Raw genomic sequence first — 16,003 nt, forward strand, 5'->3', positions numbered from 1 at the left:
CTAGAGGTTCTCAGGAATACAAATAGAACACAATTGTACTTGACAATCATCAGCGTTTAATAAAGAATGAAAGTGACAAGGGGTGAGATTTCCATCTTATCCTCTTCGCCCTTTTATTAGCCTCATCCTATAATCATCACAATTATCAAGAGCTCAGGTCTAGTTTTTCTGGACCCCCTCCCCACCTGGTTCCACCTCCATGGCACAAGCACTCACTCATGTCTGGGATGCATGCCCTGTAACTGCACAGAGAACATATGTATTTTCTGGATATATATTTTATGGGAGCACACACTGCTGGAGTATGTCCAAGCACGGTAGCCCACTGATTAACTGTTGCACTGAAATAGGGTAACATTGGGTAACACTAAATAGAGAGAAGATGGAGAAGAATGAGACTTAAGACGTGGGGGTGGGTGAGGCGAAAGAAGAGGCTGATGGCAGAAGGATTCCTAGGAGGAAGCAAAGAAGGGTGCTGTATGAGGAGGTTAAAGAGGAGACGGGTGAGGCGTATAGAGAGGTGGAAGTCGAAGGTGATGGGCACAGGGACGAGGAGACATATGCACTGGAATAAGCTGTTGGAAGGAGGGTGAGAAGGAGACTGATGGGGAAGAGGCTTATAAGCAAGGGGAAGAGGGGCACAGGAAAAGAGTGAGACTGGTCGTGATGCAAGAAGAAGCAGAAGGATACCGATAGGGTGAGAGTAAAAGGCAGAGAAGGAGCCTGAGAGAGGATGCAATCGAGGAAGGAGAAGGACAGAGGAGGCCGCCAGTGATGAGGAGGGGGAAGGCAGTTGACAGAGGAGAACAATGGAAACTTGACCAACAAGCAGATGGAGGAGGCTAGTCAGGAGGGGAAGGATACTGATGGAGTTGGCATAAGTTGGGGGAGCAGTCTGATGGACAAGGGATGAGGAGGGAGACTGAGCTGAAAATGGAGCAGGGAAAGATTAGAAGGAGGTGGAGATCAGACATGAAGGATTACTCAGAGGATTAAAAGGAGGCTTTGGAGATAGGACGAAAAGGAAAGGAGGAGAAATGGGTAGGGAGGGGCCAGATGGGGCGGAAGGCAGAGGAGGACCTGGAAGTCTGACTGGGTGGGAGGACGAGGATAGCGAGAAAGGAAGGTGGTTGAGATGGACAAGGAGATGAGAAGAGGTGATTTCCTTTCTTACCAAGGCAGTGACACGGTTTGCCTTTTACAGACATAGAATTGAGTGTGACTGTTTGTGCCTCTTCACCTTCTGCTGCTTGCAGTTTTTGGCGAGCATGATATCTTAAAATACACTGCAACAGGCTGGATTTGAACCATGGCAGCAATATACCGTCACAAAGCAATGGGCTCATCTGACACTCTTTTAAGGTCTATAGCATTTAGCCACCTTTGGAAGTGGGATCTGAAGACCCTGTGGATAGCTGAGTTCAGTTCCTCACTGAATCTACACAGGTGAAATTACATAGGGGTTGCACAATAACTGAGCAGTGGAAGCACAAAATATAACGGGGACCACAGGTTGCAGACTTGAAGCTTAACATTACATCCTCAACATGAGCGATCGCAGCTGCAATCAACACGTTGCTTAGTCATCTCACACATTCTCTTCTCCCTGCACCAAGAGATCATTTATATACGATTTGAATCTGGATAGTCATTGTAACTCACACGATCTCCTCCATATGTTGGTAAATTTCTGAAGACAACCAACCCCCACCATGATAAATCTCCCTCTCCACTGTCATACACTAATCCACGATTCCGCTCCATTTCCTAAAACAAGAACCTTGAAATTTCCCCCATCACCTAAGAATAACACATCTACCTACTTCTAGTACTGTATTGAAGAACTTATTCTCATATGTGGGACAGAGAGTGGTCCCCCCCCCCACTCCTACGCCCCATAAGCCAAGTAACATAGGTTTGGGACCTACACCAATCTCTGCATCTATTACAAGCCGTGCCCCACTTTCTTCAAAAACACCTTAATCTGCAGGTTTTTCCACTATATATGCTTGAAGCCCCTCTTGTCCCTGCCTCCTCTGAGACACAAGTCTTATTGAATGAGAACCCATGCCTTCAATTGTATACTTGTGCAGTGTATGCAGTGTGATAATTTAAGATGAAACAGCAGGAAACCTGATTTTATGACAACTTTTCCAGGTGACCAAATCACCACCTCCTATTCAGAGTTTGCAGGATCTCCGAGAACTTCGGCCGGTTTCACCTCACTGGTCCCATGCAGTCTGTTGTATTACCGATCATTGTTTGATAAAAAGTTATTGTCTTTGAGGGCATGCCTCCATGAGCATGAGGAGAGCAATGCAGCACACCCACCAGTCGCACTCCATACCTGTGCTACACATGTCTGAATTTTAAAAATATTGCAGATATAGGTCTTGGCTATGACACAATTTTTCCTCAAAGTCCTAGAATGTCTTTATGCTTGAGTAATTCTACATGTTGGGGACCTTGGATATGGAAACCCATCATTAGCCTAACATCTTTCAAGATATGGCAGTCCTATAGGGTAGTCTCTCCCGTTATCCAGAAATACCCCCTTTATAAACTTTGTTGTCACTTTCCACACCAACCCCAAAAAGCGTGTGAGATCCGGCCAGTCTGCTAATGGGGATCTACTATAAATCATCCCTTTTGTTACAATTACATGTCTATCAATTTGTAGGCAGGTTTCTTTCGGGAGGAGAACACCCAGTAAATACATAACATTATTTGAATATGTAGCATCACGTGGGAGACCCAATAATATCTGTGAATATCTGTGAACATCTGGAAGTGTGATCCACTGTCGTACATCCCCTAATGTAACTTGCTTAGCGAGATGGTTTGAGTCCTTTTTTTTTTTTTTTTTTATATTTTATTGGTTTTTCTTTCCCCCCCCACATTATATTTATAACAGGGCACCTTAATTACAATCCATTTACAGTAAAGAATTAAGCATAATATTACAGACAGTGAACAAAATCATATAATAAGCAAACTATTCCCCCCCCCCCCCCCCCTGAGGGCCTAGGCCTACTTTCCATCGGATGAAGGGTTCCCAAATCTGTATTCCCATTTTCTTACCATTCTTCCCCCTTCTGGCATATATAGCTGTTTCTAATTTTTGTATAGACATTACTTTGCCTAACCATTGATGATATGTTGGCGGGTTAGGGTCTAGCCAAGCCGATGCCACAATCAACCTCAAGATCGCCATTGCAACAAATAGAAAATATTTACAAGTCGGTTGCTCACCAATACTAATCCCCAATAACATAACAGCTGGTGTTAATTCTATATTCGAGGTCATAGCAATCTGAAAAAAATTCGTGATATCTTGTTTCAGTTTTTCCAATTGGGGACAACTTACAAAAATATGTAAGAGATCTGCATCTGCATTCCCACATCTAAAACAGGTATTTCCAGTCGTACCACCCCACTGGGCAATCTTAGCAGGCGTGTAATACAAATGATATAATATCTTATAATGCTGGGCTTGAAGAGACGATGAACATAGCGCTGTCCTGCCCATTTCTATTGATTCGGTGAAGATGTCCCTGCCCGCATCCATATCCAAATTTAAGTCCATGGACCATTTATCTCCCCATTTCTCTAAATCGTCCTTCTTTATTTTCGTCATCTCTAAATAAAATCTTTTAATCGTGCAATCAATACCTTTTTCCATAAGATCCATTATTGCATTTCTTTCGAAACCCGATGCGCCCCCTTGCTTATTTACAAGACAGCTTCTAATTTGAAGGTATTTAAAAAAATGTTTAGTATCCAAATTAAACCTCTTTTGCAATTCAGCGAATTGTACTATGCCATAGGGACCCATCATATCTCCGACTTTTCTTAGCCCCCACCTGTCCCATTCTTGGAATACATTATCCGAGAAGACCTCACTAGAAAGCGATGGATTGTTTTTTAGTCTAGTATAAAAACTATACTTCCCAATTCCCACCTTTTTTGAAATTCCTTTCCAAATATTATGTGCAGCGATTACAGTCTTAAAACGTGTTCTTTTAAAATAACTACCCTCAGAAAATCTCAAAAAAGCATTCTCAGCATTCATACCAAGTGCCAAACCATAAATAACAAGTGATCCAAAATCATGCCAGCCCTCCTTTTCTGCTCCTCCAACCAAACCCACCATATATTGTAATGCCGCTGCCCAATAATAGAGTTTTAAATCAGGCAGAGACCAGCCCCCTCTTTCCCGCGGGAGCGACATATACCTCAGAGCCCTCCGCGTCTTACCTCTTGCCCAAACGAAGCGATTAATCATTTGCTCGCAGATTTTGAACCACTTGTTATCGAAGAATAGTGGAATTGCTCTAAAGATATATAGAAATTTAGGCAAAACCATCATTTTGATAATATTCACACGTCCTACTAATGATAAATGCAGATTTTCGTAACGGTCTAGATCTTTCTTAACTTTGCCTATAATTGGAGCTATGTTTTTTTCCACCAATTTATCTAGATCTGCTGTGATATTAATTCCTAAATAGACCCCTTCATGTACAACCCGATTATTGTTACAGATAGCCATTGAGTTCTTGATAATCTGGGTCTTTAAGGTATTCAGGGCGTAACCAGATACCTGTCCAAACTTACGGGCCTCCCCCTCTATCGTAGCAATTGCCTCTGTGGGGTTTGGTGTTATCACTGCCACATCATCGGCATACGCAAGTATCTTACAAGATCCCAACATTGTGTTCAATGGAATAATGTCTGGACATAGCTCTATCCTGCGAATTAGAGGATCCATATACATGGCAAACAACAAAGGCGAGCAAGGGCACCCCTGCCTTGTACCTCTCTTAATTGAGAATTGATCCGTAGTGCCCCCGTTAACTCTTATAGCTCCGACCGGATCCCTATACAGAGTTTTTAGGGCTTTAACGAATCCCTCCTTCATCCCAGCTCTTATTAAGATATGCCACAAGAAGTCCCAGGAGACCCGATCAAATGCTTTTTCAGCATCGAGCAACATTACCGCCATCGGATCCCCTGTAACTTCTGCGGTGTCAAACATAGTTATGACTTTCCGGGTATGGTGTGTCGTCCCTTTGCCAGGAATAAAACCATGTTGATTACTACTAACCAACGGAGATATAATAGCTGCAAACCTTGTTGCCAATGCCTTTGAATATATTTTAGTATCACTGTTCATCAGCGTGATTGGTCTATAAGACCCTGGGTCAGTTTCTATCTTCCCTTTCTTTAATATTAGGACAATGTCTGCGCCACTCCAGGATTTAGGGATAGATTCCCCAAATTGTGCAGTTTGCATAGTCTTAACTAGGTCTTGCCCTAGACTCTCCCAAAAGATTTTATAGAACTCTAAGGGCAATTGGTCCGGGCCAGCAGCCTTACCAGAGGGCAAGTTAACCATGGCTTCTTTAACTTCATTAGGCTCCAACACTTTCTCGAGCTCTTCTGCAACCTCTCTAGATACCCCGACCACCGGAACGCCCTGGAGGTATTCCCTTATCTCTACAATATTACTAGGGTGTTGCTCGTCATACAGTACCTGATAATATTTCCTGAATACCTGCCTGATTTCCTGTGAGTCTGAATGTATTTTCCCGAGCTCGTCCCTAATCTCCCTGACTACCCCCGTTGCTGCTATCTGTCTAGTGCGCATGGCAAGTACATGTCCTACCTTTTCACTAAACTCGTAGCATCTCTCCCTTTTGGTCGTAAAGTTCTGAGCTGCCTTATTCGCCATATCTTCTTCCGCTTCGCTTTTTACTTTCATTAATTCTATACTAGCCTCCTCAATCAATTCGCCCCTTATTAAAGATTCATAAAGATGCTGCTCCGCCTCTACAACAGCTCTCTCTAAATCACTGTCCCTAGTTCGCGCTATTTTCCTTTTATGGGCACTAAAGCTGCATGTCTCACCCCGCACTCCGGCCTTAAAGGCATCCCAAACTACCCCTACTGGGGCACTGCCTCTGTTGTTCTTAAAAAATTCGCAGATCCATTTGGACATATGCTTTATGTAGTTTTTATCCAGGAGAAGTCCCCTTTCAAAAGTCCAAACCCTACTTACTTTACTTCTCCCTCCCACCTTCATTGTTAATATTAAAGGGGTATGGTCACTTAAGATACGAGGAAGCCTATCAATTTCTAACCTATTCAGTAGATCTGTAGAGGCCAAAAAATAATCTAATCGGACACACAGATGATGAGGTGCTGAATAGTATGTAAATCCTGCTTGACCTGGTTTAATACTACCCCAAACATCTTGCAGTAGGTTATTCTCTAAAAGATTGGTTAGGGCTTTGTATACTTTTTTCTTCCTCCCTTTGTAGGGCCCTGTTGACCCTACCCCCAACCCATCTGCCCCATTAATATTTAGGTCTCCTCCTATAATTATTTGAGATGGCCAGCCCACTAATTCTGTATCCAGAAATTGCAGGATTTCTGGGTCGTCCTGCGTTGAGCCATATACTGCTACTAAAGTTGTCCATACACCATCAATCAATGTCTCTGCCATGGCCCATCTACCCCATTGATCCTCTAATTTTCTGCCGACCACCACATTTCTACTCCGTGAGAGGATGTCTACCCCTCTATTTTTAGCCCCTAGTTTAGATCTTGCTATCAGGTGAAATCCTAATTGGTTAAGGCAGAACTCCTGAGTACTCATTACATGTGTCTCCTGTAAAAACACATAGTCTACATTCATCTGCCGGAGACGGACTGCTATCTTTTGTCTCTTTTTTGAGTCATTCAGACCACAGACGTTCCAAGTTACGAATCTAACTGCCATATCGGAATTTAAATAAACAGCCTACTGACTGCACAGTGCTAACACTCAAATTAGGTGGACTATTCTTTCCATCTTTTATCTCCAGATCTAGCTTAACACATTTATACCTTTCATTACACAGTCTATAATAACAGTTCCTGTCTGGGTCATCTTCTTCCTCTTCATTACTCTTGTGCCCTGCCCCTTCCCCATCCCTCCCCCTCCCCTGACCACCCTCCCACAGATTCCCACCCCCCCCTACAGGCAAATAGGTCAACCTGACCTATATCTGACCTACGGTGCCGACGGGATGTCGCCCCCTCACCCCCCCCGATGCTCATTTTAATCTAAACATTTGTTTCCCCCTCTGTTACCACTCGCTCTCACCTCATCTGCCCCTCAAAGCTTCCCCAACCCAGAAAAGAAGAAATACAAAGACCCCTAAACCAGTGGATCCCCCCTATTCCCCAATCTGGAATTATACACCAAATCCTATTCATGATCTTGAAATTATAGTGATATGTAAAGTAACATATGATAGAGTAAGCATCGAATCTAACATTGCATTTCTATCTCTTGCTCTGAGCATTATTACTATTATTGTCTTTTTATTTCTGCTTCTTCCAAGAAATATCTCTAACAGCTACCAGCTGTGATCCACGCTCCTCAAGTTCCTCAAGTTCCCTTTGTTGCGCCTTCTGTTTGCCTCTAGATTCACGTAAGAAACTTAGGTACTCTTGTGCCATAATTTCAGAGTGGAAGATCTTAAAGTTTCCATTCAACCCAACTTTCAGCCTTGCGGGAAAGAGGAGATAAACTTCACAGCCAATGTTCTGAAACGGGGTAATCATCTGTCGCATCCGCCAACGCCTCTCCACGGTGGCGTGGCAAAAATCAGGGCGAGCAAAAAATACTACGTCCTTATATGTACATTTCGCATGCGGCTTTGCCTTGCTAATTATTTCTTCGCGCAATAGATAGTTGCCAACATAAATCAATATTGCACGAGGTTTGCCCTGAGTTTCTTTCCTCGTCATCGGGAATCGGTGCGCTCGCTGAATCTCATGTTCCCAAACCCATGATGTCATTTCGGGAAAAGCGCCCTTTAAAAGTTCAATCACAAATCCTCGAACATCTCCCCCCTCCTTTCCTTCCTGTACTCCAAGTAATCTGACGTTATTGCGTCTTTGCCTATTTTCTGTCTCTTCCAGTTTCCAAAGCATATCGTTTGTGGTCTTCTCCTGATCCCTCTTAATGCCCTGCAAATTTACCACCTTCTCCTCCAACTTGCCTGTTCTTTCTTCCACCTCAGTGATTCTCCCGACCACCTCTTCATACATTTTACTAATTTTATGGAGTGAAGATTATATTTTTTTATTGGCATGCCTAGCTCTTCTCTTAGCGTTTTGGCTCTCAGTACGAGCCTCATCCTGCATTTGCTTTAAAGTGGATAGTAAGACTTCAAAGTTAGAAGGATTCACATCCACGTCCACATCCACGTCCACATCCTGTGCGGTAGCTTGCGGGATATCAGTGTTTATATTATCCGGATCTCCTGTGAACCTCGCCCGACTTTCCAAGGTGTTCTCCCACTCAAGTCTTTTGGCAACTGATTTCACAGGAGTCTCGTGATGTTCCCTAGCCGGGATCATATGTCTAGAGCTACGCCTTTTGTTCTTTTTAGTCTTCCTCTTCCTCTTCCTCTTCCTCTTACTTTTATACTTGGCTTTATTCTCTAGTGCAGGTTCGCTCTTTTCAGTGGGGACGGAGTTAAGAACTCTCTTGGGGCCTTTCAATACTGTATCGTGCTGTATGACAATTAGTTCTGCCTCACTATCAATAGAGGTTGAGGTGCTGTCATACTCCAGCTCACTCTCGATATCTGATCCAGTACCAGATACCGACCCCACAGATGTTTCCAACTCTGATTCCGAGAGTGGATCTGGGTCCGGGTCACTATCCTCACTCTCGTCCTCATCATCCGCCTCGTCGTTTCCGGTAAAGAAAACATCCTCTGTGGGTGAGGCTGGGACTAGTGCGAGATTACCCAAAACCTCTCTATTAGCCATGGGGGCTCCATTGCTTGCCTCTGTATTCCCTGCCCCAAAAACCACAATCTTAACGTCGCACCCTTGAGGTAAGTCCGGAAACGTTGTGTCTGCATCAACTGATATCGACACCTCCTTATGAGCCCCATCCTGTGATTGCAAGGTGCCAGCTACGTTATCTGTAATGACTGTTGTCAAAGCTGATTCTACACCTTTAACTGCAGACCCACTCCCGCTGCTCTCGTTGATTTCAGCCATTGGGTCCGCCTCTGTATTAGCTCCGCCCTCCACTCCGCCTCCTGCTGATAATCCCAGCTGTTGTACGGGCTCTGTAACTTCAGTGCAGCCATTCACCAGATCAGCTCGGTAAGCGACGCTCTTCATTGCGCCCCTCTCCTGCTGCTCCGCCAGGCACCTCTCCCGCTTTTCTACCGCGCTGCACAGAGCACTGAGCGGCGGAATGCTGAAAGCTCGAGCAGGCTGCTGAGCTTGTTGAGGGCAGAGCATGGGGGAAAACGTCTCTACAATAGTAGTTTGCCGCAGTGGAGTCTCTTTCACTGTTGTCTCCCCCTCGACGATCTGCACATCATTCCGCTTTACTGCCAGCGTCTTTTTCTTTTTTGCCTCGATCTCCTTCTCACGGACCTTGCGGAGTTTGCTTTCTTTGGCAGCCTCTCGTCTCTGCTGCGCTTTCGCTCGTGCCTTCCCTCTCAGATTGGAGGCAGGGGCCCCAGGACTATCCAAGTGCGCGTCGTCATTATCGCATACATCAACCCATTTGCCTAGTGGCTCCTTATACTTTTTAGGTGATCGCTGTATCTTAGGTGCCATCTTGCTAAGCAGACTCCTCCAGTCGATCCGCCCAGACTGTATCAAGCGCGCCAAAAGGGAAAAACCGGCTGTAGAAAAAATTTTGGATTTGGCCTGCAAGATAACATCAAATCGTAAAGGCCATAAGAAAGAGGGACCGAGCATTGCCCTGTCAGCAGCAGCACCTTGTGTTCTCTCCAATAGCAGTTGTATTCACTACCATATGCAGCAGTAGAACGGTAGAGCAGTAGTAGAGATGAGAGGCAACCGTGTAGATTGATAAGCCCCTAAAGACAGTCCACAAATTCAGTCCATTAATCCTTCAAGCTACAGTTCCTTAGAGGGGCATCGTGCAAAAAACAACACAGCATCGGGAGGAGGGTCTGGTGCGACTGACCCCTACAGCCTCTCGGCGGCCATCTTGCCTCAAGAGATGCTTTGAGTCCTATAGCAAGGCGCACACAGTCTTGATGATTTGTGGGAAAAAACTGATTGTGATCTCTTTGGTGTTAGGAATCCATCTGCCCGCCCCGCCTATCCAGCCAAAGAGTTTGCCTGCCTTGTTTCCTACTTTATTGTCCTGGCTTTCATCTCCACAGGGTATCTATATTCCTCTAGATTTGCATCCAGCTGCCTGAAAGGGGCAGAGTGCAGAATGTTTCCTGGATAGGTACCAATAGGTTTCTCTCTGGGTCTTTATTTCCATTAAAAAAGGCCTCAAGAATGTCAAAGTCCAAAATAATCAGCCTGTCCCATATGTACTGCCTAAAAGGCGTCCCAAAATATGATTTTGGAGTCAAAAGAATGTTTTTAAAATCCCAACTCACAAACGGTTCAGTTGAAATATTTTGACTCAACTTGTGAATGACTCTATGTATATGTTTGGTATTACAGGAGTAAACCCCTAGCATCAGCCCACATCTGCCCAGGTGAGCAGTGGACCACTGCCTACTCCTAAAAATATTTTTTCAACATCCCCTGGTGACCTCTTCCCATTTGTGAATGCCTTACCACTACCGTTCAGTGTTTTAAGACCAGATTTTGGTTGCAAAACATTAACACATACCAATACAATTCAGCATTTGGATGGGACGCTCGAAACACGTCCCTTCCCAATACTGTATTGGTATTTGGTCACAAATCATGACTCTGCAACGTGTTACTAAATTGGAATTTTCGTTTCATACACAATAAATAAATCTTTTTATGGCTGCAAAAGACCAGATTCTGTGAATCGAGCCGTTTGAGAATGCAAAAAGGCTTCATACATCTGGCTCATTGTCATAACACATAATGTATCTACAACTTGCATGTATTACATTTGCTCAGCTATTTGAAAGGCTTTTCTCAAATGGCTGTGTTTTGTGCAAAGAATACCACAGAATACCAATATACTGTTGGATGATGCTCAGTATGGAGCAGTGAGCCGGTTGATAGCACAACATAAAAACTTGTTTGCCACCTACACTCTTATGTGTGTTTTGGGAGAGGATTATGTTGCTTCCTTCATGATATTTCATATTTCAGTCTGCATCTTGATACAAACATAAAGAAAGTTTGAGTTACTGTGTGCATTTGGTACTAATAATTGATGCCAAGCCACCACATTGATCAGTTTCACGTTTAACTGTTCCAGTCAAATGCAGGTTTAGTGGATTGTGACTGATCACCAGGCATGGTTGCATCTGGTTTTGGTGGGGTTAAGTTAGGGGTTCTGTCAGTGCCTGTTCATTTGTTATTGTTTAGTGGGCATGGCGTCCTCCATATCATTACCATCATCCTGTGTCCTTCGGTGTAATGTAGAGCTTGTTCCCAGGTTGCTGGAACACGATTACATCTTCGCTGACATCAATGAAACACTCTTCTGGTGTGTTTGATGATGTGCAAATGGTTGGCATATTATATTTCATTCCTATTTTGTGTGCTGTTTTACCTTGTGGTATCAGTATGAAAACACTGCTGCCAATTGTCAGAGTAAACTGCACCAAAATGGCATTGATCAGGATAGACTGAACATTAGCAAATATTTTGAGATCGAAATTTAATTTGCCAGGAAGCCCTCAAAAACACAGCCTTTTAAATGAGGCAATACCATCTTGCAGAATAGTTCATTAAGAGAGTTCCTTCATTAAACAAATATTAAAGGAGAAGTTCTATCACAAGATAACATTATCCTTATTGAAAACACCAGACTATGCGGTCTTATTCAATATCTAAGCAAATAAAACTAATGCTTATCCATACCTGTGCACAGCAATGACTGAAGTGAAAAGTCGAGGACTGCCAGGTACAACATTGGTAAAGATAAACTCGAAGCGAGTGTTGTTGCACTTTGTTAAAATGTAAAGAGCTTCGGTCTGTCCTCGTAGCTTCTGTAGCGACAAATTGAAAGGCAGCATTTAAGAATGTCTTTACAGCAACCAAGGCCTGCGGTTAAATACAACATATATTGAATATACCTCCTCTTCCCCCACCAAAATGAACCAGGAAATAAATAGATGAAATTCTAAAAAGCAGAGCATCTAGCGGTGTTTATTGACTTTCCAATATCATCCGTTGCTGTATAACACGCTTGCATACTTTTAAAGAAATTGTTAAATCAAATGTACAACGTAAAATTTACTGAAGTTAATTGAAATTTAATGGAAAATCCGGCGGTGCTGAAGTGCAGTTAGCAAATAGTTTCCATGTGGTGTTCTGCATAAAAACTCTTCTTGACGCGCAAGGAGGAACATACTAATATGTCTTTTAACTAACGATACAGAGACAAATGTTAACTTTTAAAGTGACAACAACAAAAAAATTCAACAAAAGGTTGAACAATATACTTTTTGTTCCCAAGTAAACTGGAAAAGTCATACATTCTTTAAAACTACAACAATGTTTTGCATTTAGGAAGGGGTCACTTGTCGAGGCCAGGCCTTAAGATGGTGTTGCAAAGAGTAACAAAAAGCCACATTTTTCAAGGGAGGTCCTATTTATATCTCACTAACACAGGACATGTGCTGTTTCTTTGAGATCTTTGATTTCTATCAATGGGTTTAGAGACCGCTCATTGCTTACCTTTGGTTGGCTTAATTGTCACTTTTATTTGCTTGCTTCTTATTGGTCAGTTGCCATAGGTTTCCTTACTCTTTGTCCCTCGCCTGGAGTATAGAAGAATTACTTGTGTCCTTCTACTGCTCATTTTTTAGGTGCTACTTTTTTCTTTGGATTTAACTGCTCTACCAAAATGAGTCTTTTTTAGCTGGCTCGGTCATCTACTTCTCTTTTGTGTTCCTCCACTGTCTGTCTGCTTGCCCCCACTGTCTGTGTTGGCTTGCCGCCACCCTCTCTTTGTTTGTCATCTTGGCTTGGCCCTACCCATCTTACCTCGCAGCAGTATTTGCTTGCCCCCCCCATCCTTTCTCCCTCCGTCCCTCTGTTGGGTCTATGTTGGCTTGCCCCCATTCTTCCCTCCTCTGTCGGTTTACCATTTGGGCTTGCCTCCATTGCTTTCCGTGTTGGCTTAGGCCTCCACCTTCCCTCCCTCCACAGTTCGTGTTGACTTGCCCCACCATCTCACCGTCCCTCCATCCCCCATCCCCCATTTGTTGGCTGTGTTAGCTATGCACCGTTCACTGACCGTCTTGGCTTGAACCTACCTCTCTCTCTCCGTTCATTGTCTGTGTTGATTTGCCCGCAGCCTCCCTCCGTCCATTGCCCATCATGGCTTGCCCCCCATACAATATCTCCAGGTGCACTAGTTTGGTGGCTGTTGGACAATCACTAGGCTGGGGCTGCAGGAGGCCTGAGTGACCACCTCCACCAGCACATACAACTCCTCCTCCAAAGACTCAGCCCGGGCGTCTCAACAAAGGGAAGAGAGCACAAGGAAGTCTTTCCTCTTTGGACTTAGGGCCAGAAATGCAGCCAATTTTTATCTCTAGGCAGCACATTCAGGAAAGTTCTATGACAACTAATAAGCACACACTCCCTCAAAACACCTGTTGACCTCCCCAAACCCCCCAGGCCCCATCAAGCCTCCCTAACACACAATCCACTTCCCTCCTTTTAACAATGTACCTAGCTACTACTACACCCTCTACCTACCCAAGAGTACAAGCACTTCTACACACACAGACCAACTCTGTGCTATGTCTCAATCCAGAACACCTACCACTTGTCTGTAACTGCCACACTCTGTATATTCGTGGTTCCTTGGACTTACAACAAACAGTTCCAATGAAAACATAACACTACCCCATTTATCTTTCAAAGCAATGTAAATGGCCGTTTTCAAGGATCCTGGGAAACCTAGTGGACCAGTCGGCTACTCTTCTGATGCTTGCCTCCCTTAAATCTTCAAGAACACTATCGATATCAGCAGCCAAAAAATGTGACCCAACCACCTCCTTTCTCATCCAAATCCTACAATATAAAAACTGGAATCCGTCAACGCTATATCATCTCAACTCTCCTTTTTAACATCTACATGACATCCTTATCAGAACTAAACAACGGTTTTAGCTGCACTAGCAATAACTATCCCAACAATATATAAATAATTCTCCAATTGGAAAACCCCATGACAGTCAATTTTTTTTAAAAAAAAGCCTTTTGGCTATTACCTAGTGGATGTCATGGAGTCACCTCAAATGAAACACCTCCAAAACGGAAGCACTTGCCTGTGGTGATTGGAAAGCCCATGATCCTCTATGTGGCTCTCCAGATAAACTAGGAACACCACCAAAAATATCCTAGGAGGTATTGCTATTGGTTTCTTTCTGTGTAAATGACAGTATTCTGCTGAAGCACCAACGAAAGTATTTTTCAGTGGTAGTGACTTTCAAAGCAATGAATCTTTAAAAAAATTAAATGCATTTTGTGTGGGTGTGTGGGGTGGCGGGGTATTGTGAGAGAATGGACACTCAACAGACACTGCTAACTGACCCGACACTGCTTGTGCAGCAACACATCCAGCACAGGCAAAGCAAAGGGTGGCAATTTGTAAATGTGCTTTAAAACGTTAAACGATGGTTATCTGTGCATGCAGTATGAGCCTATAGAGTGAATAAGCCCATGCAGGGATGGACATTTTTCAATGTTTTTTCTAAAATTTTCTTCCAAACAAAGAAATTTTAAAATGGCTGCTTGTGCATGCATGCAAACGGGCAGCCATTCTGACATGCCTTTTGTAATAAAGGTTTAACAAAAACATTTAGAAGGTATTGTGGAGGCCAAAAGGTCAGCAGCCAACTTTAGACCTATTGACTTTGCAAAAATTTGTTTTCAAGTGTCTTTCTTAGCAGCACAAAGTTGCAATAGGTCAGAGGAGGAAGTTCCACCACCAAACCACCAAATCCTTAGGAAATAATAGCAAGATCGCACATTTTAAGAGTGTATATCTTAAGGTCTTTTGATAGCTGTCTGTTGAACGCCTCTGCCCAAACATGTGAAAAAATATCTCACTGCTCCTATATCTATTTACGCATCTCTGGAAACTGTAAAACTATTTAAAAATCCCTAACTCTAGTAGCTTTAAACCTAGAGGATACAGAGAAATAAACCTCTAGATCCAACTTCCTAGCTGACATAATGTTGTCAGTGCAAGGCAAAAGAGGAATGCTCTCATTGAGAAAATACCATTAAAAAAATAATAACCCACAAGGCCTCCTAGACAGCAAAAGAGGAAGGTTAGTTGAAAGCCAGGCTTTAGATTCTGTAGGCTGAGCAGCGATTACTATTAAACGGTTCCATTGGTGCCTAGAGCTGGGATAAATCAGTGAAAACAAGTGTTGTGGTCATTGGTCTCAAGTGGGCTGTAAACATACATTTTACAATCCTCGCTTTCTTGCACACTAGACACTCTGAAGCAAAATATCTGGGTCATTTAATATACAAAAACACATGCCATTTTTTGCAAAGACTCTTGGCTAACCAGTTTGGCTCATGATATCTAATGTACCCCGATTATAACAAAAAATGAGCGTTTTTGTCTGTGTTTCTCCTTGGTAGTGAGGTTAATAGCTTAAATTTTCAAAGGTGGTAAAACATTATTTACCACACAACTCAGAGAAAAATTGGAAGAGTACTTGTATTTTTGTTTTTAACTCCTAAGGATATTCATTTAAATTATAATCTAAGAGATGTGGGTTTCTTTCCTATGCATTAACGCATTGAAGGACTTGTCTGATAAACATGTATTGTCAGAGAATAGTGCAATAAAACAGCATACATTAAAACATTGTGAAAAGTACTGGACAGAAAGTGGAATACAAGAAAACTGAGACCGAATGTATGCCTATTTATGATAAAAATGGATCAGTACGTATTTTGTGCCGCAACTAACATTTTATATCCAGAAAGGTAAATGTACTGGGCTTGATCTGTTCAGTGCTTT

At 43.1% G+C, this 16,003-nt stretch overlaps 1 protein-coding gene across 1 annotated transcript in view; it reads right to left on the reverse strand.

Moving 5' to 3' along the window:
- The window catches only part of BBS5 (Bardet-Biedl syndrome 5), a 135,377-nt gene that overhangs the window by 88,775 nt on the left and 30,599 nt on the right, over positions 1–16,003 (reverse strand). The window contains exon 5 of the mRNA XM_078681613.1: positions 11,866–11,993. Coding sequence (XP_078537739.1) covers positions 11,866–11,993 — 128 coding nt within the window. The remainder of the gene's footprint in view (positions 1–11,865; positions 11,994–16,003) is intronic.

The sequence above is a fragment of the Lissotriton helveticus genome, chromosome 3_1 (assembly GCF_964261635.1).
Source record: "Lissotriton helveticus chromosome 3_1, aLisHel1.1, whole genome shotgun sequence".
NCBI lineage: Eukaryota > Metazoa > Chordata > Amphibia > Caudata > Salamandridae > Lissotriton > Lissotriton helveticus.